This window comes from Leptidea sinapis, chromosome Z (genome assembly GCF_905404315.1).
Source record: "Leptidea sinapis chromosome Z, ilLepSina1.1, whole genome shotgun sequence".
NCBI classification, from domain to species: domain Eukaryota; kingdom Metazoa; phylum Arthropoda; class Insecta; order Lepidoptera; family Pieridae; genus Leptidea; species Leptidea sinapis.
In genome coordinates, this window is record NC_066312.1 from 32190053 (window position 1) to 32216264 (window position 26212).

At 34.7% G+C, this 26212-nt stretch overlaps 2 protein-coding genes across 7 annotated transcripts in view; one reads left to right on the forward strand and one right to left on the reverse strand.

Moving 5' to 3' along the window:
- LOC126978999 (nuclear protein localization protein 4 homolog) overlaps window positions 1–319 on the reverse strand; it is a 43334-nt gene extending 43015 nt beyond the window's left edge. Inside the window, exon 1 of the mRNA XM_050828139.1 lies at window positions 183–319. Within this exon, the coding sequence (XP_050684096.1) occupies window positions 183–203 (21 nt within the window). The 5' untranslated portion in view covers window positions 204–319. The remainder of the gene's footprint in view (window positions 1–182) is intronic.
- A 2331-nt stretch (window positions 320–2650) lies between these two features.
- Window positions 2651–26212, forward strand: part of LOC126978780 (uncharacterized) — a 45492-nt gene continuing 21930 nt past the window's right edge. The window contains exons 1-7 of one of the 6 annotated variants that reach the window (XM_050827841.1): window positions 2651–2777; window positions 4285–4395; window positions 8080–8171; window positions 15005–15114; window positions 15748–15928; window positions 17955–18037; window positions 24939–25069. In XM_050827841.1, coding sequence (XP_050683798.1) covers window positions 4308–4395; window positions 8080–8171; window positions 15005–15114; window positions 15748–15928; window positions 17955–18037; window positions 24939–25069 — 685 coding nt within the window. In that variant the 5' untranslated portion in view covers window positions 2651–2777; window positions 4285–4307. Of the gene's footprint in view, window positions 2778–3010; window positions 3161–3230; window positions 3250–4284; window positions 4396–8079; window positions 8172–15004; window positions 15115–15747; window positions 15929–17954; window positions 18038–24938; window positions 25070–26212 lie in introns of those variants that run through there. The other 5 variants (XM_050827840.1, XM_050827839.1, XM_050827845.1 and 2 more) reach the window with 5 other exon arrangements.

A 26212-nucleotide genomic window follows, 5' to 3' on the forward strand; every position in this document is an offset into this window, starting at 1 on the left:
TATGAAAAAAGACCTCAACACAATCTAAAATACGTAATGAATATCAAATATTACTTGATTGGGAAAAATAGTTGGCAAGAGTTCTACGCTCAAAGTTTGATTAAACTAAACTTAAATATTTGAAATTTAAAGTAGACATTGTGTGATGATATGTATCATTATGTATTATTAACATTATTTACCAATTTCTTAGATCCTGACATTTTCAAAATATAAATGCTAAATTAGTATCGATACAATAATTCTGATATCCACAACATTGACATATCCTGTACCCATCGCTATGACTATGAATATTGACCGTTGACGTGCTTGACCATGACAATTGACAGCCGACGTAGTCAACAAAGAAATTAGTGACAATGCAGTTTTAGCTTAAATAATAGCATTTCAATTATAGTAACATTGTAAAACATTTTTTTTATTTGCCAAATATTAACAATATTGATGAAATAAAAAGCAACTATTTTTACACGTACTCAAAATGTTGCCGTAATAATGAAAAAACTCATGAATGCAATCATAATTACTGATTAACATGGGTCATAATCATAATATTGTCAATGTCTTAAGAATTGTGCACAACAAATAAACAAAAACAGCGGTCAATTGCGTAAAAAAATAGGTTACGATAGTTATAGAGATCCAAGAGTCATAGCTTTGTTCCGTTCTATCTTAGCCTTAGTTGTATATCGCTTGTCCTTTCTATTTGTAATGAAGTTACCGACGCAGCGACGCTACTTCTGTAGAGTTAATATTCTAAGTTAAAAAGGTAACTGACAATTTCGTACTTCGTCAAATGATATACGTATGCCAATTAGCAATAGGCTTCGAAATCACTACAAAATCAATAGCGAATGTCATCAATTTTAGATTTTTGTATTCGAATTATTAAATTTCCGATGGTGCAACATTTATAAAAAATCCCACCTAGTAACGAACCACCGCTGTCAAAGAATGTTTTATTTATTTATTTGGATCATCAATATTAATATATTACACAAAATTATACTAGGTACAGTTCTGATATAATATATATAACAATTAAAGATGAACACATCATTTGACGGACACAGTGTGGTATATTATACAGTCAAAAATTTTTCTATGTCGTAATTTTATATCAATTAAGTAATCGAGAAGAAGAAAACAGTTCTTGTTATAATATACTCGAAGAGTGGCGATCCCTTTAAATTTGAAACGCGGACTAAAAAGCAGAGTAAAGCAATAAATATAATGTGTTTGATTAAAAACAAAATGAAAGTTTCCGTCCTCACAGCTGCATCCTACATTCAGACCTCCTGGTTTCAGAAATGGACGTAGGACAAACACCGGTCATAAAGAAGTATGAAAATATTTTCTGTTATCGACTAACTAATTCTAGTACTTCATTTGTTTTTTCTCCATCAGCACGTTCTCACAGATGTATAAAAAAGATTTGGCGAGGTCGACAGCTCCTCTTGACGAACACTACATTCTTGTCTAAGCTCATTAGATGTTGCATCGCCCCATGTCACACAAATAGTTTTGTGTCGTACCAATACTTCAACAGCTGTATTGAAATCTGCGCTGAACTAAAGTTAACTTTACTTACTCGAAAACTTGACTTAGATCAAGGAAGCACGCGTAGGTAGGTTAAAGTGTTTCAGTCAGTGTGGTATCTCACTGTCCTTTTAAACTAAAATTTTCAGCCTCGGATGAAAGATTGATTTGAAAACCAAATTGCGCATCGCCAAATTCTTAAAATGGTATAAAAGTCAGGGTGGGTTATCCTTTCGAAGATTTTCCCTATTATAATAGTGACAGGTCGAGTATAGAGTAGATTGTACTCGACTTAATATTATATTTTAACCTATTCTTTCTTCATTCTCTATCGTGGCTTTTGTGGAAGGGTTGCACCACAATTTAGCCAACCTCTTGTTCTATTCTTTGCCACAGGGACAATAATAATTTTAAACAATAACAGACTTTATGGTATGGTAGAAACTACAAAAAATTTGACATGCGACAATAATGTCATTCTTCTACAACATTACTGGTTGTGGTTTGTGTCAGAACTAATGATGTGGTCGTAGCTCAGTAATATTCTCTGTGCTGCTTGTGTTATCAACTCTTTTGGTTTGCTAAGTTGCGCATTAACACTCCAGCACAAGCTTTTAAAAGTGATACATTGATACAACCGAGTGGCTCGACAGAGCCAGGAGTGTAAAAAACCGACTGTTTATAGATAACTAATATTTGATTTGCACAGATGTGGTAGCCATGGTTGCCTGACATATTTTAATTGATGTAGTCTGATATTCTGTTGGCATCTGATGCTTCTAGGTGTTTTTCTATACATCAAATGCTGCTGCGAATGCCAATTGCTCACTAGGCGCACGTCAGAGTAGATAATGCAGTTTTCACCGCACAATTTGAAAACGCACTGCACGCGCGTTTCAGAACGAGCCTTAGAATTATGACACTATGACCGTTGCCATTGTTAAATATTGTCATATTTTGCTATTTGTAATCCTGAAATTAACGCACTATTCTAAGTTAAAAATCAAACGCAATAAAAAGTAGGTCATAAAATTTAAAAAAAAAAAACAATCAAAAGTGCTTGTCATGCGGTGTCATGTCATCATAATCAGCTGGACAGCTGACAGCTCACAGCTGATTAACATATTATGAAATCTGATGCATATTATTTTTATTAATAAAATGTAGATATAAATATAGGTTCAACAAAATCTAATAATATCGTGAAAATATAAAATTTATTTCTGTATTAAATGGTTTGTAAACAATACTTTATAATTAGTAGTATTTCAACACCACAAAATATAGGAACGCGAACATATCTCATGTTTTAAGTTTAAACTTTTGTAGCTGTTCTTGAAATAAGGATTTCTTAAATGAAACGAATTCCATGGTTCGGTGTAGGTGAGAACTGTGGGCAGATAACTCCAGCGGCCCGTTACCTATTTATAGAAAACGCAGCGTAGGTGTTCTCTTTATGATAGAATGAAGATACCTAGTTCTGAAACGGCGCCAGCTACATCGCATAATATGAAAAGCAAACGTAGGTTGCGACTGCAGTGCACTTATTAGTTTTGCATTACTTTCGGCTTCTTGTAACCCCTGTGTAAAAAATCAAATACAGTGTCTCATATACTTAGTATGTATAGTTATTATGTGTTAAATAAGTTTACAAGAAATTAGTGATAATAAATTGGTGTTGAAATTGTAAAACTAATTTGATCTCTGGTGAATATATATACAAAATAATGTGAATTTCACATGCATACTAAATTATAGTTAATATTTAATTTTATTTTATTTTCAATTATGAATATAATATAAAGTACATAGAGTAATAAGAATTTTAATTATTTTAAATGATTATTTTGGAAAATGCAATATTGTTATCTTTATTGTGTCATTTATGAATATTTATTTAATATGCTGTTTGATTGTGTTTCTAGGTCAAACACAAATGTCAAATTTTAAATATTTGAAATTAATTTTATTTTTTAAAATTGTTAATAATATTTGTATTATTTATATTGTAATCTTATCAGTATGAAAACTATATTTTAATTAAATTCAGTATACATACTTATCACTTAGGTATTAAAACTTAATACAATATTTAGTGCCTACTATAATACTTGGATCTTTATATTAGACATTATGTTAATTTAATTACCAAGTGGCACTATCAGTACTACTTCAAATTATATTAGTTATTTAAAAAAAATGGTAACAATGTAGTGTACAATTATACAGAACATTAGAGCAGTCGTTGTTTCAAATCATTGTCAATTAATGTTATTAAAAAATTACTACGATAATACAGTATTATAATATACGAGCCTAAAATCAAGTTTATTTTTTACTTCCTGAGAAAGTTAGAAAGATATAAAAATTCTAATTAGTTATTCATTTTAAACAATTATTTTAATTTGATTTCTGAACGACGGGGGATCCAGGGAGTTTTAGCGAGACTAACAAACAGCAATGAATTTTTATATATATAGATATGAGCCTTTTTAAATTTGAAATATTTAGCAGTAATAACTTAATAGTTTAGAATTAGACACACATAAACAATTATTTATAAAATTTAAATGTGCCATCATTCATTAGATGGGCCTTATCCCACATCCTTCATGGGAATAACTTTATCTGATTGTTGATAAGATATATTTTTAGTATAAATGAACAGTACTCAAAACATATTATGATGATGTATATTTTATAATATTTATTAAAATAAGTATAATGAATGAATATTTTTAGGATATATGAATAATTAGTCAACAATGGCTTCCGAAGAAGGAGTTCCAGTCGACCTTTACATCTATGATCTGACACATGGTCTGGCCTCCTTCCTATCACCAGCAATATTAGGTATGGGCTTTATGTTTCATTTCTGTGTTTTTGTTCTTTGTAATTTATTATTTGTCTGAAATTTATATATAGTAAATGATGAATTTTCATATTAAACTAGCCATTCGGTGTCCTAATCATCTAAATAATTAAAATTAATCCGCCTTACAACTAAACTTGGTATAAATTTATACTTGAGAATAAACCAAGGATATGCAAAATGTTGACAATATCGGTGACAACACTGTCAGTACAATGATAATCATGAAGGTTTCCTCATGTCAAGCAGCTTGCTAATAAGTACGGGAAACGTAAGTCTGAATAAACCAATCTTAAGCTAAATGTCTATTTGTAAACATTTTCCATATTTTTGGCTTATTCCCAGGTATAACTTTATACCATATATATATAGGCGATGGACTCCTCAAATAATAAACGGATTTTAATTGGGATTACTTCATGGAGTGCAGCTTTTAGTTTTTATTTTGATTTGGGACCCATAATTATTTTTATTTCCAATATTTGTTTTGTATGGACATATTTTCTATGGGAGAATTTTTTGACACACGGTTTGACAGTTCTGCTGTTAAACAATTTTAGTTAGCTCGTAGTTAGCTTTGTAGTACGTGGAAGATAGCTCCTTGATAACCGCACTGTGGAGGACCGCCACACATTCAGATGGTGGGGATGATATCCTAACTTGTGGCGTGTCGTGCGAATGGTCGTCGGTGGAATTAGATCGAGCTGATACTGGGGTGCGCCAGACCAGAGATGACAGCAATACTCCATGTGTGGCCGGACCTGCACTTTGTAGAGCGCTAGAATGTGGGCTGGCTTGAAGTATTGCCGTGCTCTATTGATAGCGCCCAGCTTCTTCGAAGCCAATTTCGCTTTGCCCTCCAGGTGGCCACGGAATTAGCAATCGCTCGAGATTTCGAGACCCAGTATTCCGATACTAGGCGAGGCTGTAAGGGAAGTGTTGTCGAAGAGCGGTGATACGGCAAATGGGGATTTTTTAGTGGTGAACGCGCAAACTTGAGTCTTCTGGGGGTTGAATTGGACAAGGTTCAATTTACCCCATACCGCGACTTTCCAATGACCGACCCAAACTCGTGACTGGTTTTTTGTTTCGGGTTTGTACGCGTATATCCAGGATTCATCGCCTGATACGATGTTGTATACAGCATTTGAGGATCCTGCTTGGAATCTTTAAAGAGTTCTGACGCACCAAGTAACGCGAGCCGCTGTTTGCTCCTCACAGAGCAAATGCGGTATCCATCGGGAAAACAAGTTTTTTACACCTAATTGTTCATGCAAGATTATTTGTATTTGACTCATGCCAATGTCTAAAGTTGCCTGAATTTCGCGGTATGTCACATGTCGATCTTCCTCAATCAGCTTACGCATAGCATCAACGTTTTCTTTGGTGACTGCAGTTATTGGACGACCTTGACGGGGATCATCACTGAGCTTGACACTTCCACGTTGAAATTCAGCAAACCAGCGATAAATCGTGGTTTTGGATGGGGCTTCATCACCAAATGCAGAAATCATCCGGTCCACACACTGTTTTTGTGTTAAACCACTTCGAAAGTCATAATAAATCATCGCTCCAGAATTTTCTCGAGTCAATCCCATTTTCTCAACGACTAAACAAGTTTGACAAGACCGAGAATCTTTTTTTAAATAAATAAATGGTATTCTATTTTTTCAATTAAAAAGATTTTAATATGACAGGAACAGTGGAAATATTCCATTCCCGATCCTTTTAGTGCAGCCTATGTATACAACTGCCTATTCAGCGACTATTACGAAAAATCTACATAATTCCCGAATAAAACTAGGTGAACTAAAGAAACGCACGTGACCTACTTATTATATTTAAATGGCGCGCGAAATGAGGTTACAAAGAGAAACTTGAATAACAAACCTATTGCTTTGAAGGAGATCGTTTGTATGGAAGTAAAAAAAAACACCCAGGGTTCCGTACATATTTTTAGGTACCTACTTATACTTATAAAAAAGTACAAAGTATAAAAATAATATCGCGCGGTAAGAAATGCTGTGCGGCATAGCTCTAAGAGATGTCGTAATAAATTTATATCTCATCATTGCTTGACATTAGAGAATCCATAAACAAAAAAAGCTTATATTCAAAAATATTTGTTCAAAATATGATATGAAACCACTTATTGAAAGTCAAAAACTACCAACCATTCGAAAATTTATGCCTCAGACCTAAGATGAACGGGCGCAAGGAACTCAGCGGGCCTTCTCTTTTTTTTATAAAATTTCGTTACAGTCAAATATGTGGCGAGTATCATTTAGAAAGTCATGTTAAAGTAACCTTAACATCATAACCGTTTTTCACAATTCTTTTGAATTTCTTAATACATTTGTTAAGAAAACTTTCTGAGATCACAGTAGTTTATTTATTACAAACATGCAAAAAATTAATGTAATGCTAAGTTAATTATAAAGTTAAATTATGTTTAACTTATCACTGCCACAAAACGTTAAAAAATGGGTACCTAACTGATTTTTATGTGAAATCATTATTAAATTAGAATGCTATCCCATATAATGAAATGGCTCCAAAGTTATCATTGACCGAAAATTAATCAATTTAACTTAAAACTTCCTAATATTTACTTACCTCACAAAAGAAAATTGCAGAAAAAGCTAACCTAACCCTATGCGTATTAATAGAGCATTATTTTTGGTCTCTAAATTTATTTCAAAGTACAGCAAAGTAACTTTTATAATTTTAGTTTTAAACTGATTTATTTATTTAGTATCTCTATTTCATATGAGAGCGTAGGGCATCAACGTATTTTTAAGTTTTTCATCTTTATTCATATCCCTTCCGATCCCTAAAAAAGGCGACAGATAGGATCCTGGTCGTCTGGTAAACTAGCTACGGGTGTATAGTACAACCATCACCTCCCTGCTCTCGAACGTCATTGAGTTATATATATGATTTCCATTCTCAGGTACTGCTAGCTCTTGGCATATCTTCCGGAATGTCACTTGATCAATGACCAACAGTGCGCCTGTTGCCTTGGTCGATCAGTTCCGAAACGACCTTTTAGTATATACAAATTTGTACTCTGTACCAAAACTCCAACCTGAGAGTCGAACAGGACATACCAAGTTTACCACCGATACGTCAATTAGACGGTTGGCTCAGTTGGTGCGAGCGCTTGGACGGAACCCAAGAGGCGCGGGTTTGAGTCACGCATCGTCCATAAATTGTGGTACAGATAATTTTTTGTATAATTAATCCCAGAAGTGAGGTATATCACTTAAAAATAACAAACTGTTACATTTCTACTAGACCTTTTACATAAATGGGCGGTGCCATTAAAAGCAGGGGTGTCTTAATATAGCGAAGGCCTTCGATCGTCTTGCGCTGAAAGTGGCTTGATAACTGCATTCTAGATCAGTGCGTTTATCTAGCAACTTTGCTGCATACGTACAATCAAACTGTGTGAATTAGTTTCTTTGCGCAGTAATGTCAGGACTATATGGAAAGGCGTGTACACCACCCTAGAAGGCCAGCAATGCTCGTGTTTTGTCTTTGGTTTTGCAGAAGAGTATGGCTCATTACTTAATCCTTCATAAAAAATAATAACAACAAAAGAAAGGCCCATTAAAACATCAGCATAGTTATGGCACATGTGAGAATTTAATTTTGTATTTCAGGTCGGCAAATTGAAGGCGTTTGGCACACGGCAATAGTGGTGTACGAAAGAGAGTATTTCTATGGAGGCTCTGGAATCACCAGCTGTGCACCGGTATGTTATATTTTTTATGTAGTCAAGTAGTTCCTAGAGTTGCTCGCACAAAACTGCTTTCAAAGTCTACGCAGATCTACCTTTTCAGCACCTGTAAACTTACTGTAACCTATTGAAAAAAATCAGTTATACACGTGATTTAAAAGGTCAGTAACAGTCGCAGTAACGCGGTAAATATTCTGTTGCGATTTTTTCACTTATTGGTCTCGGATTTATGTACTAGGCCTCTGTTTAGAGCTTATATGATTATGCCGTTTTTAAAATGTTTTGGAGTACTTTAGCACTTCCAAAATCAAAAATATCAAAAAAGCAGAACAGACCGACACATTGATGGTGAAATTGATCTTCTTTGAAAATAATTTTAATCCGGGGCAAAAAACCAAGAAGGAAAGATGCAAGAACGTTTGTATGGAAAAAATAGCCACTAATGGTTCCTCTTCAAACTTTATTTGAAAATGTGATAACCTCGTTAATCAATGAAGTTACTATAATCAAAAGAAACCATCAGTGCGCAAGTCGAACTTGCATTTGTCTGCCCTTAAGGCCGATCAATTATTAGTGATCAGGTAGTTTTTGACGTCCAGTTATTTTAAATCCTATATTGTTATTTTTTGTTCTGTATGCATAAAGTAATAACATTGCCGATATTTTAAATGACTGATGAGGTTTATTGTATGAATTGTCATATCTTGTATCTTTAAACGAGCAATTCTTGTGTGTCTTATATATCTAGTATATAAAATTCTCGTGTCATGGTGTTAAACTTTGAACTCCTCAGAAACGGCTAGACCGATTCTCATGAAATTTTGCAATGAACACACGAACTTTTTTTTTAATTTTTTTGACTTTTTTTTTTAATTTGTTTGATTATGTCAGCATTAAAAAATACATACAACTTCAAATTTTCACCCATCTACGATCAACAGTTACATTTGTATCGCGATTTTATATCGGCAATACAACGTTTGCGGGGTCAGCTAGTATATATATATATATAATTATAATCTGCATCTCGGAAACGGCTCCAACGATTTTCATAAAATTTAGTATACAGGGGATATCGGGGGCGATGAATGGATCTAGCTAGATTTCAATTAAACAATTAAAAATATGTAGTTTTATTCATGTTTTAATGAGAAACAGCTACAATAACATTACACCGTCTCGTGGGTCTTCCCCGGCTTGTCTTTTCTTTATCGGTCCCTTCCATTTTGGTTACCCAGCCATCCTTACCAACCCACAGCCATTTTTGCTTTAAATCAAATTGCTACAACAAACATCTCCACCTCGCTCAGTCCTGCGCTGCCCTCATCTAATCTATGGCGGCCACCTGGCGGGCTACTATTTCTACAATATACACGCGGTAAATTTGATAGATAGCTCTTACGGTACAGCGGACTAGTTGTACGTTAGTTATAAATGCAACGGCAAAACAAACACACATGTCACGTTATATCCGTATGGGACAGGGCATTGGCACCGCGTCGAAATACGCTCGCCAGGAGATATATTGTACGTTGTAAGTTAGGACAAGGCCCGTTTGACGGGTTCAGCTTCGATCTCCGCTGGGGACAGCATTTATTGTAGTGAACTTACCAGAGTAATTTAGGATATATATATATATATATATAATATAGGACCGAACATAACGCTAAAATTCATAAATCCACTAGCATCATATTGACGTCTGCCATTCTACAACCGCGCGTTTTGCCAGTAATTTTTTGCCTCGCACAGCTACTTAGTAAAATCAATTACCGGCTGTTGTTTTCCCGAACCGATACGCTTTAGGAACAGAGCGTCTCTTGATTCCTAGTATGCGTATGTTCATGGGCGGTTGCCTCATTACTACCCATTGCGTGAGCCTCTTCCCCTTTTGCCTTCTCTTATAAAAGAAAATACCATACTGTTGAATTTCGTATTATCCTCACTTTGATGAAGTTCTTGCCTTTTGACCAGGTGCAGAATGTTGTTGGAAGTAGTCCAAAATACATTTTGAAAAAGCGTATTCCTAAGAGGTTTCCCAACACGATCTGAGACAGATTCATTTTAGCTGAAGTCTTCATTCCAAGGTCTTCAGGTCTTACAAATTCCGGATCCTAGTTCCAACAAAGCTTGTGTAGTTCGTGCCATGTGCGAACAGGTGCAGAATTATGCTGGAAAGTCTAAGGTACATTTTAGAAAAGCCTAGTCATTTTAAGAAAATGAAAATTTATAACTTTTTGAAACGACCGTCATCTATGACTATGGCCCATGTCGTAGACCCACCAAATATCAAGGGACAGCATTTTAATCGAGCCCCTGTCTTTAACTTTAGGAATTGATTTGGGCAACTTCCGTATATCGACGATAAGCACCAAGTTTCAGGTCTTCTATATGTCCTAGAGGGTCCTAGAGAGTCCTAGTGGGAATTTAACAGCCTTTTTATTTCTTAAAATACGCGGCCACTTTTATGCGCCTTTATTTTATTATTCAAAGCATTCTTCCAGTTAACAGCATCCTAAAGATGATTACTGCCAGAGCTGCCTGCTCCTTTCAGAATACTGGATACAGCTAGCTCTAGGTCTATAAATATTTGGTTACTAATATATTTGGAGGAGCAGGAGGAAATTTCAATAAAAAATAAATAAAAGTGATGTGTTAAAGTTGTAACAAAATCTATGGCCAGTATTTTGTCAGATTTTGATCAACACGAAAGAGGATACACAGTTAGTTATAATTTGTTGAAATTATTACCTATTTTTATTTGCAAATAGTTTTCCACCTGATTCTAGATTCCATAAATAAGATTATTTTATTATTAAACCATCTCAACGATCGTCCCGTACATTAGATATAACATGCCCACGCGGTGCGTCGTCTATTCTGATTCTTGTATAAATATTTGTGAAATCATTACGCTGGCTACCATAAAGTGTCGTAAACATACCTAAACAACTGAGGAATGCCTATTTCTGTCATTGTTTAGGCAAAAACCAACAATTGGGCGTGCAAAGTGAACTTAATGCTAATGATTGTAGCCAACTAATTTGACAGTTATAGGAAGACCAACAGTGGAAAATATTACTTTTGCAACATTTTTGTTTTGCCGAGGTCCCCCATCTCAGTTCTAGATCGCTTCGGCTTCTACGTCGCTGGGAATAGTTTTTATTTTTTATTTTATAATTATTTGGGAAACTTACAGCAAGTTTACAATGATAACTTATGAAATAATTATAATTATTGATGCCTACTTAAAAGTTTCCACATATATATAAAACTATTGTTAGGATATAATGTTAAGCTTTTAAACTAAATGAACTACAAATATTTAACCTGGAAGAACTTAAAAGTTAACGTTCTTTTTAGTTTGGTGCTTGATATCGAAAATACACCTGAGTCTTCTTCATTTAAGAAGTCGTTGCAACTTGTGCAGGATCTAGTTGTTATAATGGATATCGAAGGGTCGAATTCGGAATCTACCTACACAAACAGTTAACAGGTGCGCGTGCAACTTCTCCGATCTAGATCGCTCTGACGTCGATGGGAATAGTTGCGCAGTTACAAAAAATTGCGTCTAAATACTACAATGTTAAAGGAATAAAATTGTCAGCATGGTATTTATTATCTGTCTTTATTTCTCGGCTAATCTCCGAAACGGTTGGACTGATTTTGCCCAAATTTTGGGTCGAATGCGGATTTTACCTGCGCGATGAGTTAACAAATGTATATATGATAACGAAATATTTTCATTCACTTCTAATATTAATACATATTAGAAGTAAGCTTACTAATTTTGAAACAGCAAATTGATTCTTAATTATAGTTTATTAAGTCATAAATTACGTCGGTCATGTTACACGCGACGTGTTGATGTACATTTTTGATTCATAGCGTAGTAATTGTGTCTCACAGGTTATATTTAGTATTCGGAGATTTATGATTTAAAATTGGGTTCCACGCGTTTTTGTCTTGGGCTAATCTTGTAGATTATTCGAGTATCGTAGTGTGTTTATTATTAGAACGTACGAAAGAGATATTGTGTTGAGGTTTTTTGAATATGTAAACAATAATCTTACAGGAAGGCAACGTACCTCTTGATCATTGGTATTTTTGATGTCCACGCGTGTGCTTTTTTTTACTTTCAACAAGTATAGTCCACCATTTGCTCCCAATAATATAGAAAGTAGGTGCCACGGCATGTTGGTGAATTCAATTTCTAAAGATTATAATTTGTTCATGATTTGAGTAGTACATACGATATATCTATATATATATATATATATATAAATGAATGCTGTTCGTTAGTCTCCCTAAAACTCGAGAACGGCTGGACCGATTTGCCTAATTTTGGTCTTAAATTATTCGTGGAAGTCCAGGGAAGGTTTAAATTGTGAATAAATATGAGAGTGTTCGGAATAAAATAAAATATAATAATATCTTATATATAAAATTCTCGTGTCACAACGTGTTCGTTCCCGTACTCCTCCGAAACGGCTTGACCGATTCTCATGAAATTTTGTGAGCATATTGAGTAGGTCTGAGAATCGGCCAACATCTATTTTTCATACCCCTACATGTTAAGGGGATACACGTATTTATTTTTTTATTTTTTTGACAATTCTTTTAAATTTGTTTGATTATGAGTCAGCATTAAAAAATACATACAACTTCAAATTTTCGCCCATCTACGATCAACAGTTACTTTTGTATCGCGATTTTAATATCGGCAATACGTTGGCTGGGTCAGTTAGTAATATATCAGATATTTGTTTTGTATGGACATATTTTATATGAGAGAATTTATTGACGCACGGTTTGACAGTTCTGCTGTGAAACAATTTCATTACAACAACAGGCTGCATATTTTACGAAATAATTCTTGATGTTATGAAGTAATATTGACAAATTAATAAAAAACATTAGTTTATTTATTATATACAGAACAACGTCGGTCGGGTCAACTAGTTATAGTATAAATCTACTTAATCTATCTATATATATAAAAATGAATTGCTGTTCGTTAGTCTCGCTAAAACTCGAGAACGGCTGGACCGATTTGGCTAATTTTGGTCTTGTATTATTCGTGGAAGTCCAGAGAATGTTAAAACGTAAAAAAATAAAAATGAAAATACTCGGAATTAAATAAAAACAACAATTTTGTTTTTCCTTTGATGTGTCCCCCGTTGTAAAATGAATAACTCACTAGAATTTATATGTTTCTGACTTTCTCAGGAGGTAAAAAATAAACTATATATAATAAATAATCATGGCGATCTTTGTCCAGCATTGGACGTCTTCCGGCTGAAATAATGATGATGATTGATGAATTATAAGTTTCTTATAATATTAACTATCTTTATACTTTCTTACCAGTCGGAGGCTTCTTTGCACATGATTGTAGGTCGGTACTACATGGCTGAAATAGTAATGTGCAAACATTATTGTGTTTCGGTTTGTTGGGCGCCGTAGCTACTGAAATTTATGGGAGAGTTCTCACTGTTTTTTCTTACTCAGAGCGCTATTTATTTCCAAAACAATGTTGTAATTACTCGAAGTAATTTTAATCTATTAAAACTTTCGTGAGACATTATTAAATTATCTGTTCTGATTTGAAATGGAAATGAGACAAAATACATTGCTTCTAAATGTAAAGACCTATATTATTATAATAAAATTCAAGTTTATTAGAGATTACATTTCAAACCCGAAAACATTTAACTGATTGCATTCAGTTGCGCGACAGTTTGTTGTATAAATATGTATCCTGGACTCAGAATAGACAAGTATTTGCAATGTTAGACATGCCGTCTTCTCTTTCATTCATAAGCTAGTTAACTTCTGTCTCATTCATGCATTGCTCTTTGGTATGTTGGCGTGTAAGTAGCCGTTGTGTTTTTTTTTTTTCACGAACATGAATGATGTTGATTATATCTCTAACAGTCTGCAACATCGCCTACATTTTTTCTATTACGTGGTAATTTGTATACTTATTGAATTATGTTCACCTTTTCTAGCTAGGCTAGTGAAAATGTTAACCAATGAAATGAGTACGAAATAAACTAAAAATGTTTCTCTTTGTCTCTCAGAGCGCTATTTGTGTCCGAACCGGTGGTAATGTTAGAAATGACATCAAAACAATCTGAATTATTTTGTCTTCAGGTGTAGTATTATTAATTGAATTAGTGATAAGCCTAAGCACTTAATAAAAGAACTCAATCCAGTTCAAGTTCTTTGATATTTCAATCGCTTCTAATTTTGAACACGATTCATATATTGGATGCAGCACCTTACAAACTAATTTGTTTAATATATTACACCAATGGTAAAATACTATATTGATTGAAAAGAGTGGCCATTGAGTTTCTTGTACTTTCTTCTCACGAGCTCTACGTTTTCGAACATCTGGTAGATACAGTAATTTAAAAGAAATATTTATAATGACAATTCAAAACGACTTATTGTTTGTGCCTTACATAATGGTCAAATTGTAAGTAGAGGTATTTAGTGTTCTTTTCTTATTTGGTTGAGTTCTTGTAACAGGTTTCGTCATGCTCGCTATAATACCATTGTTTGTGGCGGCATCATGGGGCGGGTCGTTCCCTTACCTAAATAAGGCTGGTCCTTGCGTCATACTCGTTTACGGGCGCTACTTCTTTTATTCCGAAATGATGTTATGGAAAACTGATGGATAGTAATTTTTTATTTTTTTTTTATTTACGGTTACGTAGTTCATTTACCCGTGTGTTATCTTAATGTTGCCATTGTTGCGCCACTTTTTATTATATATCTGTACAGATTTCTGAGTCAAATGTCTCTTATCTTCTACTTACAATATTGTTTTATTGTTTCAGGGTAGCACAAGTCTGGGCGCACCGCAACAGGTGGAGAAGCTCGGGACCACGTTTGTTCCCTTCCAAATCTTCAACGACTATATCCAGGGTTTAGGCACTACCACTTATGCGTATGTTACACCCCTTTAAGTCTTAGTATTATTTTAATACAGTAAAACAGCATACAAAGATCGCATTTGTAACCAAACAGCAAACAGTAAATAAAATGAATGTTGTCAACTTTTTTTACTTCAACTGGCAATCTAAATATTACTATATTCAGGCTCTAGGCTAGTGCCTGTAAATAGTAAGATGAAGTGGTAGTCCACTTATGCGTATGTTACACCCCATTAAGTGTTAGTATTTTTATTTTAAATAGAATAAAAGAGCAGACAACGAGCGGATTTGTAACCAAACAGCAATCAGTAAACTAGTTGAATGTTGTCGATTTTTTAGTTCATCTGGCAATCTAAATGTTACTTACTATATCCAGGGTCTAGGCATTACCAAATTAAAATAATTAAATTAATTAAAACCACGCTGAACCCCTACCTAACGATCGGGTTAATTGGCAACTTTAAATTCTACTTCAACCAGTTTGACATATGTTTCGGGGCATCCTCAGGAGTTGTTGACACGCCCAATTCTGGAACTTGAGTAATATAATAATAAGCAATGGAGAAGCAAATGTGCCTTTAAACAATAAATTATATTTAAGTAATCTTTCTCAGTTCTGAACAAATTGATCTTATTTAAATTCGCAGAGGTTCGGCTTACCACCTATTGGATCACAACTGCAACCACTTCAGCGACGAGGTGGCCCAGTTCCTGTGTGGGGCGAGGGTCCCCAAGCACATTGTGTCGCAGGCTGAGCGGGATTTACCGCCGCCTCTAAGACTCGCGCTCACGTCGATGCTGGAGCAAATGGTGCCCGATGGAACCCAGGTGAGCTGCTTCTCTACCTAAGTTTTAAAGAAGTATTAAAGTTTAGTGTCAAGTAAGTCAAATTGTTATACAGAAGAGGGAGGAGTATAACCAGCGAATATACTTGGCGTTCGTGGTGCGTCAGTCTCTCTTGAGCGGCCACATTGATTATCGATATATCGAAGCGGTGAAGTGTTTGTATGGAAACGCCACCACATCAGTCCGTCGTCAAGAGCAGATCTCGAAGCCTATCCGACTGCAGCGGGGAGTCAGACAAGGCGATGCCATATCGCCGAAGCTGTTCACCGCTGCGTTGGAAGATGTTTTTAAGCTTCTGGACTGGCACGGACTGGGCATCAATATCAACGGCGACTACATCACTTACCTTCGATTCGCAAACGATATCGTAATCGTGGCTGAGACCATGAAAGACTCAGCAATATGCTCGATGGCCTCAATACAGCTTCCCAATGAGTAGGTCGCATCTACTCCCGTAGCAATTGTGAACTGTACCCTCGGAGTACGTCTACCTTTAACAAGCGGTCTAATTTCGTGAAAGAGGTCACTCGTCGAATCCAACTCGGATCGGCTCGGGAACATTCGTAAGATCTTCTCGTCCCAAATACCACAATATCTGAAGATATCAACTAGTATGTGTGGCCAGCCCCCACAAGATGGCCCGATGATCTTGTCAAGATCGCCGGAATACATTGGATAAGGGCAGCACAGGACCGATCGGTGTGGAGATCTTTGGGCGAGGCCTTTGTCCAGCAGAGCACGTCCTTAGAGTCGATAAACTGCACAATCCGAATAATTGCATATCAGAAAATGACTTGAGATGTCGCTCTTGTAAATCTAAGATGGAGCCTCAACCTGAGAGTTGAACAAGACCTACCAAAATTTCGGTAGATGCGTCACTCGGAGGGTTGGATCAGTTGGCAAAAGCGCTCGGATGAAACACGAGAGGCGCGGGTTCGAGTCCCGCATCGTCCATGAATTTTGGTACAAAGTAAATTTGTATATCAGGCGATCCGTAAGATTTTAGTATTCCTTTTCCATAACAAATATGGATTACTAGTTACCATAGCTACTATATTCGCAGAATAACGCTTTGCAATGGCCGGGTAAACGAAACAACCACGATGACGGTCCAAGCGCTCGAACACCTTAAGTGTGTAAGTTTGCATCAGTTCTATACAGTCTAAATAATATGTGAGAGAAATTTACACTCCATTAAAAATAACCAGAACTTATCTTAGTCATACTATTTGAATACTACGAGTAAATAAACGAAAAAGCAGAACTTGGCTTTGGTCTTTTCGATCTGGTATAAATTGTGTTCTGTTGATGCAAAGCTGTTTCGTAAATTTTACTGTATTGTGGTATTGAAATGAATATTTAATATCTGTTTGATGTCAACCGTTTGTTTACGGGTTATATAATTATTAAACAATGACTTTTTTTGGTGACTACACATACTTAAGTTACGTAGCTTATTGTAATTTATTGTGTTGAAGATAAAATCTATACAATGTGATGTACAATACTATTGGGAACATCCACGAAGAACGAACTAGAAAGCTTTGCCTGAGGCAATAAAAAAGAGATAGGACTTAGGTATATTAAAAATATATAAGAAATATCGCTCTTTTATATCCTGGTTGTAGATAATCATTACCTGACCACGTGATACGCACATGCCTAATGCCTTAAAAAAGTACGTTGACAATATTTGAAAATCAAAGAATGATGAAAGCATTCTTATAATGATCCAATTATTGTGATACAAATACTGATATAGATATTTAGTTATAGGTGTATAGAACACCGCAATCAGCTATGTTTACTGTAACTTGAATGACGTCACGGCTCAAAAGTCATCGCCACGTCGGTTGAAGTTTTGGCAATAATTGATTTTAATGCTGTACTTTTTTACAAAATAGTAGTCGAATATACCGATATTATTATAGAAGATAATTACAAAATATATAATTTTTCCTAATATAAAGGAATATTTTGGAATAATTTATTGTAAGTATATTTTCAGGCGGTGTACGCGAACGGAGTTCGTCACAGTCGACAAGATAGTCCCGATTACCTCACGCTCAACAATCAAATAGAAGAAGCCAGGTGACTACGTTGTTATTACTAAGTGAATTAATAGAATCAGATAAATTAAAAATTATACAGACCGAAAAACATCACGCAATAGATAGAAACAATTCGTGTGAAACAGAACATCTCTTTTTTATGACAAATAAGGCACGAGAAGAGCAAGCCTATTACAATGTAGTGCCCAAAAATTCTGAGTGGCACTACAATTATTGCGCTCGTCACCTTGAGACATAAGATGTTAAGTCTCATTTGCCCAGTACCTTCACTAGCTACGGCGCCCTTCAGACCGAAACACAGTAATGCTTACACATTACTTCTTCACGGGAGAAATAGGCGCCGTTGGCGTTCCCATAATCTAGCCGGCATCCTGTGCAAATGAGCCTCCCGCTGGTATTATAAGATATCAAAAGGAAAGCGAATGTATTGCTACTGTAATCGTTAATTTTTCTCCTTTTTAAGCTCCTTAGTATTTTGAATATAAAACTGCTACAGGCCACATTATCTCTGGACCTCGCTGAAACGTTTAGACTCCCCCTGTTCCACTTTCACCCCCTCGCGCACGTGTTGTTTCGTCAGTACGGTTTGCAGTTTCATTACCGTTAGGTACATGTCGTGATATTCATTAGTTTGTTTATATTGCTTTCATTGTTACGTTTTGACTTTTGATGTTAATAGTTCTGTAGTTTCTCTTGTTCTGTGTCGCTATAATAATACTGACACAAAAATAAATACTTATTTACTTAACCCAGATCCCAAATAATAATAATCAGCATCATAACACAACACATTTACATTTATAAATATACTTAAAAAAATAACTTATATTAATTAGTATTATATATGGATGCTTGTGTTGCACACCGTTACAAAGCGACGATGTGACGTCATCGACATAGGTCCAGAGATATTGTAAACAACCGGGTACTAGCTAACCACTAACTAACACAAAGACAAATAGAAATTCAGGCAATCGGCTGTCAGGTCGTCTACAGTATATTTTTTGTCTATATGGGGTGTACTAGACCAGAGATGTCTACACAATCTTTGATATGTTTCCGAACGTATGTGGGTCGATTGAAATATTGTATAGCTGAATTAATGACCCACAGATTCCGTGAAACTAATTTCGCTTCACCCTTTAAAATGACCTTGAAATTGGCAATTAACTGAATATTCAAAGATAATAATTTTGTTGAATGTAATTTATATACTTATTGTTGTTGAGTAAAAATATTTATAGAAAAGCCTTTCTAATTACATTTTAAAACTGAATATCAAGTAATTAATTATAAAACTAAGTACGTACATTAATTAAGCTTTAAAATTGTTTATTGTTTTTATTTTATGGAGCCAATATTACTAATTATAATAATTTTCTTATTTATAAATTATAGTGTAATTTTAACTACAATTCTTGATGTAAATGTAATTATGTTCTTGCCATTACATTTCCTTTTACGGTAGAGTTGATGCTTGTAGAAATATTGTAGCAAGGTTGTTTTTTAAAATGCATGGAAATCTTCCTTAACAGCTTGACATTTAAACCCTCAACGATCATTTATATAAGTACATACTTTATTGAGTCTTTGAAAATTCTATAATCTATGGCCTTTCAAAGCATTGATTATCTTACTTTAATGTCGCCAAAATAGCACAGTTTTCTTGGTGGCACAGACAACTAAATCTAGGTTAAGTATGATAGGTCCACAGAAATTAGGTAAACCGACTACATACATACATTAAGTTAAAAAATTTTAATGTAAACCAACCAACCCACACCACTCACGTTTTTTGACCCTTCTTATTCAACTGTTGCATAATATTTATATATAAGTATAATAATTAATTTCTAACTATTTTTAATAACAGCAGTATTTTTTAGGAATGACAGAAGCGACCGTATTCGTATATTCCGTGCCGCATGTGCGGGTCTATGTGTAATACTGCGTGCGGCTAAAATATATCGAACGTTGCGATCAACTGCTCCTAGTACGGAAAGACCTTTCTAGAACATTCTACTACCATCATATTATTTTCATTATTCCTCTTAAAATCTCAATAAACAAAATTAAATATTGACTTGTTTTTTGTGTAGATTAGTTGTAGAGTATTTTTTTATATTAAACTGATTTAAAAGTACAAATACTTATATTATAAATGCAAAAGCCATTTTGTATGTTTTTCACATTTTATCTATCCAACCATCATGGTGAAATTTTTTGTTCAAATTGTTGGTACAGATAAGAATTTAGGATATTTTTTGTTGTGTTTTTTTTAAATTCGTGATACGAATTTTAGGTTCGTTCACAAATAATGAACCATATATGTTTGGAAAGAATCATTTGCAACGTTTTGGGAATTGCGTAGAACGAATTTGCTTTTTTTTTTATCTAATATGGCTGCCGTGCAGAATAGTGATTAACAATTATTGGGATATTTGAGAAAAAGTTTGCCGTACAAAACTATGATTTAATAAACATGGATATCGTTTTAATAGTTCTCCGGGGTTTGGAAATTTAAGGGCGGGCCATTTTTAAAATCCCAGATGGTTGCCGCGTAAAATATAATTTCGTGTTTTGTTTGTACACACAGTTTGGACATCATTTCCACGGTACCCCAAAGCTGTAATCGAATTAATTATTAAATTGACAAATACTAATTAATGACACTTGTTAAGTATGGCAAATAGTTGTAACACGTTAGTGGGGTATCGCTATATCTTATACCGAGTATATCGATAGTTCGAGAAATTTCACCAGCGGACATGACGTCACGTATTGCAACAGCGAGTAGAAGTTAGCCTGCAATGCAGTGATCCCTGGCACTTCCAATCTGCGAAATTTGCATAATACTTCTTGCCACGCGCAGCGCACTTGTTATATTAGCAATATTTTTGCGCACAAATACAACTTACTTTTCAACATACAATATACTCTCACCTTCAAATACCCGCACGAAGAGGAGGACACGAAGGAAGGAAGAAAACGAGAATTCATACAAGTAACCTGATGTTATGTGATTACTGGGCCCATAGGTATTAAAATAATAAGTGCGTTGCTGACCTTATAAAATGTCGAATAAAGGTACATATGAATTCGAAGACCGAAAACACATTGGTACATCAAACGGGCGAATCAACACTAGTAGGAAATATGTTCTTGTTATAGAATTTGTACTTACGTTATCTCCGGTATTGCTGCTGTATTTAAAGAAATAAACATTGAAACTATTGCCTCCCAATATATTCTTAATAATGTTTTGTATGGCACTTTAGCGAATTTTATAGATGCTGATAATTAGGGCACGGATATTAAGTACAATTTTTTTTAAATATGTACATATAATCAATGTTTCCATTCTTGACGTGCGTCCGTGCAGAATGGGATGTCGCTATGCCAACTTAATGACTGACAGGCTTGCCCTGCATGTTTCACTATGACAACTCTCTCTGCTATCCCTACTTACACATTTTATTGAGATAAAACCTTTAGTTGCGAATGTAACGGGCAACTACTAGTATGGACTATAAAACTAAAATTTGTATAAAACAAAACTACTATATTGTGAAGAAGAATATTGTTAATTATTGCAAAAAAATAACAATTACAATATTTTAAGTCTAATCTAAGTTGAATAAACTTAAACTTCGTTAACATTTGAATTGTAGTAAATAATCACATACTTCCTTAGGGTTTCAAAAATAAAACTCTTTCTGTTTGGATAAAGTAAAGCTTTGTACTGGCTGAGTGATCTTTCAACATCACAGGATGTGATTGAAACATAATATTTAAATTTGCAAAATTCAAGGAACACAATGGAAGGAAGAAAACGAGAATTCATAAAAGTACCATGATGTTACGTCCAGGGGCCCGTAGGCATTAAAATAACAAGTGTGTTGTCGACCTTATAAAACGTCGAATAACGTAGGTACATATGTATTAAAAAACTGAAATTATAGAATTTGTACTTATGTTATCTCTGGTACTGCTGCTGTTTTATAAAACAGTAAACATTTAAACTATTGCCCCCCAATATATTCTTAATAATGTTTTATATATGGCATTTTAGCGAATTGTATAGATGCTGATAAATTGATAATCATAATATTACACCAGGAACAAACATAAACTACTCGGCTAAGTCGAGTTAGTAAGTCTTTTGTGGGGTGATGTTTATACTTTTAAATAAAACACTTTAAAAAGGATTACTACACGTGTAATTTTAACTGTGTTTTTATATTAGATTTTTGCGTAAAAGTTACATTTTTATTTTAGCTAACCCGACGTTTCAAGACCTTTACAAATGTCGTTTTCAGGGGGACTGCAATTGAAAAAAAAGTCGGGTTAACTAAAATAAAATTAAAAATGTATCTTTTACGCAAACATCTAATGTAAAACACAGCTGCAATACACGCGGTTTAATCCTTTCAAAGTGTTTTATTTAAATGTGTAACACTCGAGTTAATCAAAGAAAATAGTATGTTTATGCTTTACATCAATATTCTAAAAAATGTTCTAAACAAATGTAATAATATAATACGATATTAAAAGGAGTTTTAAAAGTCGTTTATATGGCAAACGTTTCTATTATATAATTTGACATTTCCTGGAAATGAGTGGCGCTGATCATGGCCACATACTCTAGGAAATGCCTTATACTAATAAGCGTAGCCTGGGTATCTCATTGTCTCATTTTTTCATTATTTCTATAGTTTTTATTTGGCTTTTTCTCCGCTTTGCTATTTAATTCAGTCATGTTCTTTTTTTATGTAATTTTATCTTTAATTTTATATTTTTAGAATAATAATTATTAAACATTAAAATGTATTAGGTATAGAATAAGTGAATTCGCTATTCCTCACATAAACACTTAGAGAAGTTTCATCAAGATAGCTTAAATTGTTAAGTTTCTTGCGCCTCATTTCAGTTAATTACCGAATGGTTAGTAGTATGTGAAGCTTAAATTGTTAAGTTTCTTGCGCCTCATTTCAGTTAATTACCGAATGGGTAGTAGTATGTGACTTTCAGTAACTGATTTCATATCCTATTTTGAATAAAAATATTTGAATTGAAGTTTCGCCTACAAGCAGGTGCTTTTTGGTGGTTTCCTCAAAAAATCTGTTTGTAAATCACAAAAATGCTTACGTAAAAAAATGTATACAGGGTGTTAAAATATCCTGTGCAATATCTTAAGGCATTAAGTAGTGAGTACATATAAATATCGATTTTCAGGAAATAATTACATTTAAAAAAAAGTGAAAAAAGGGAGTAATAATGTTTGGACCTCTGCTTAACCTCTGCCTGAGGCCATTTACATTCTTCCTCGCCTACACACCCATTTAGTTCACGCTACCTGCGAAGGGTGCGCGGGTTGCGGGCAGCTGGCGACAAACAACGAATACTTTGTATTATTAAATACTTAATTCATTATTATATCCACGTCTCTCAACCTCATGGTCTACTTGACGTGACTGCCACTGACTCCGATTCATTTAGTGCAACGTTTCAGGACATTGTTGTAACACCGTCGTGTCAGTCTTAATATCGAATACTGTTACGATCTGGGGTCTAATTTCCTCCTCAGTGTCACAAATTTTCGCGTATTCGCTTATTAGTCCCCAAAATTATTTGACGGGAGACCACGGCGGCCAGGCGACACCAGCTCGCCGCATCCCTCGAGTGCCGTACTCTTCTTGGATTTACTCTCGAACGGCGCCCGAAAAATTTTGCGTGAATTCTGCCCGTAGTGTACTGTCGCATGTGCAGACGCTGGAAAGCTTTGCGAGACGGCAACTCCAAACAAACCGAGAGGACCTGTTAAGTGCATAACTTTGTTCGTAATCGGCTTAGTTACAATTATTGCGCCCTAGACACATGAACATATTAAAATACTCTTCATTGGAGTACACGACGCTTAAAAACTAACAAACTATAACTAACTAACACTATACATCAAAAATCACGCAAAATTTGCACATCCATCCGAGCTGCCGCGTAACTGAGTGAGTTTAAATGTTGTAAAGCAATAATTCTAATTTACGTGATTGGCGGCATCGGTCAAAGGACAAGGTCAAGGTGTGGGCTGAGATGCCTCGCCTTTTTCGTTTGAGCCACCTGCGCCGGCCTCTCAGCTGCCGCCATCCTCTGTCTACGCCATTGCACCCATTTCAGGGCGATGACTTAGTTTACTGGTAGTTATTCTACCATTAAACTAAGATAATAAGTAATAAAGATTTATTACTTAAGTATAATCTTAATATATATCTATAAATTACGTGACACGTTGTTTGTCCGCGATGGACTCCTAAACTAATGAACGGATTTTAATGGGGATTACTTCATGGAGTGCAGTTTTGTCCAACTTGAGTGATAGGATACTTTTTATTTCGATTTGGGATCCATAATTATTTTAATTTTCAAAATTTATTTTGTGTGGACATATATTCTATGAGATAATTTATTGACGCACGGTTTGACAGTTCCGCTGTGAAACAATTTCATTATAGTGAACAACAGGGAGCAATAACTTTGTATATATAATATAGAAAGTCATTGACAGGGAGCATATTTTACAAAATAATTTTTGGAGTTATGACTTATTATTGACAAATTCAGAAAAAAACAGTATATTATTTACTATGCACAGAACAACGTATGTCGGGTCAGCTAGTATATATATAAGTCAGGGGTTCCCAAGATATTTTCATCATATATATTATCATCAAACCATTTACTATGAAATGTTCTTTTTACTGAAGAATTTAATCTACGGGGCTTTGGTTTTATATTTTTATTTGCTGGTGTCTCCGCATTCTACTTCATATCCGAGTCAATTATCGTACAGTTTTTTTTAACACAGTGTATACTTAGTTTTCACCATTTCCAAGCTAAATATTGACCACAATCTCCACCAATAGGATAGCCTCACAAGAACTCGATGCAAGAAGAAACACAATTGCAGAGAAGTTGGCGAAGAAGGAGAGGAAGAAAGAAAAGAAACGCAAGAAGCAACGCGACCACGATGGTACTGGAGATGCTGAAGAAAATGGTGAGTAATTAATTCTATTCTATGACAGCCTTAACGAGCGTGGGGTTTACTTGATAATATTTGATCACTTTCAAAATTTTGTCTTTAAACTAAAACGTTCTATGATAAAGTGACGACTAAGGCGCTCACTCGATGGTAAGTATTACGTCCTGCCGTTATAATTGTAAGAGGGGTTTGGTTATTTAAATCACACACGATTATTGTAATTACTGTATGTGGGCAGAGTTTTCACTTATAATTCACAGTAAGTAATGAATACTCGAACTTAGAACTCTAGCTTATATAGGGCACGAAAACCAACTGTGTTTATGCTAACAAATGTTAGTCTTAGCACTGCTGTAGTGCCAACTAACCTACACAAATCAAATTAAAGATAATTTAACCAAAGATCTCTGTTATGTGCTATTATAGTGTTCTTCATACTAAAGTGCTATTATATATTCGAGCACTTTACTGCCCCAACAACCATCTGTCAGTCGAGCTATGTGCCCTGCCGACCACCACTTCAGTCTCGCAATGTCTGGGTTGTGTCGGTTGTCCTAATTTCTGATTCGATTTTGCAGGGACACTCCGACTTTATTTATTTTTAATCAACTTATATATACATAAATTATGTAAAATTACGCAAAAAATTACAAACATCACTCTGTAACTTAATTAACATATTTTGATTTAAGAAAATTTATTGAATTAGGCGTTACTTTGCGGAAATCCATAATTATACAAATGATTTAAGTTACAATTCGACACGTGTTTCGCCTCTACACGAGGCATCTTCAGGACGTGTTGTCTCGCCAAAATCTGGCACGAGGTCTCGTGCCAGATTTTATATTGGCGGAATTAACACTAAAGAAAAATTAAATCATTTTTATATTTTGATTTATCTTAAATTATAGGATTTCCATAAAAACTTCTAACATTTTACGAGGAAGCGAACCATGCTTTGTTTGTGTTACAGTTGTAGATTGTGTTAGTTGCTTGTATCCAGAAAATATTCTATTAAAGGAATTAGACCATTTTGTTCATACATATTTATTTATTTGATTCTTACCTGCTATATTGTACTTAGTGGTGTTGCGGAATTTTAGGACTGTATGGGCTGGGCTGGTTAAAAATAAGAGTATACACTTAAAGGACACACAG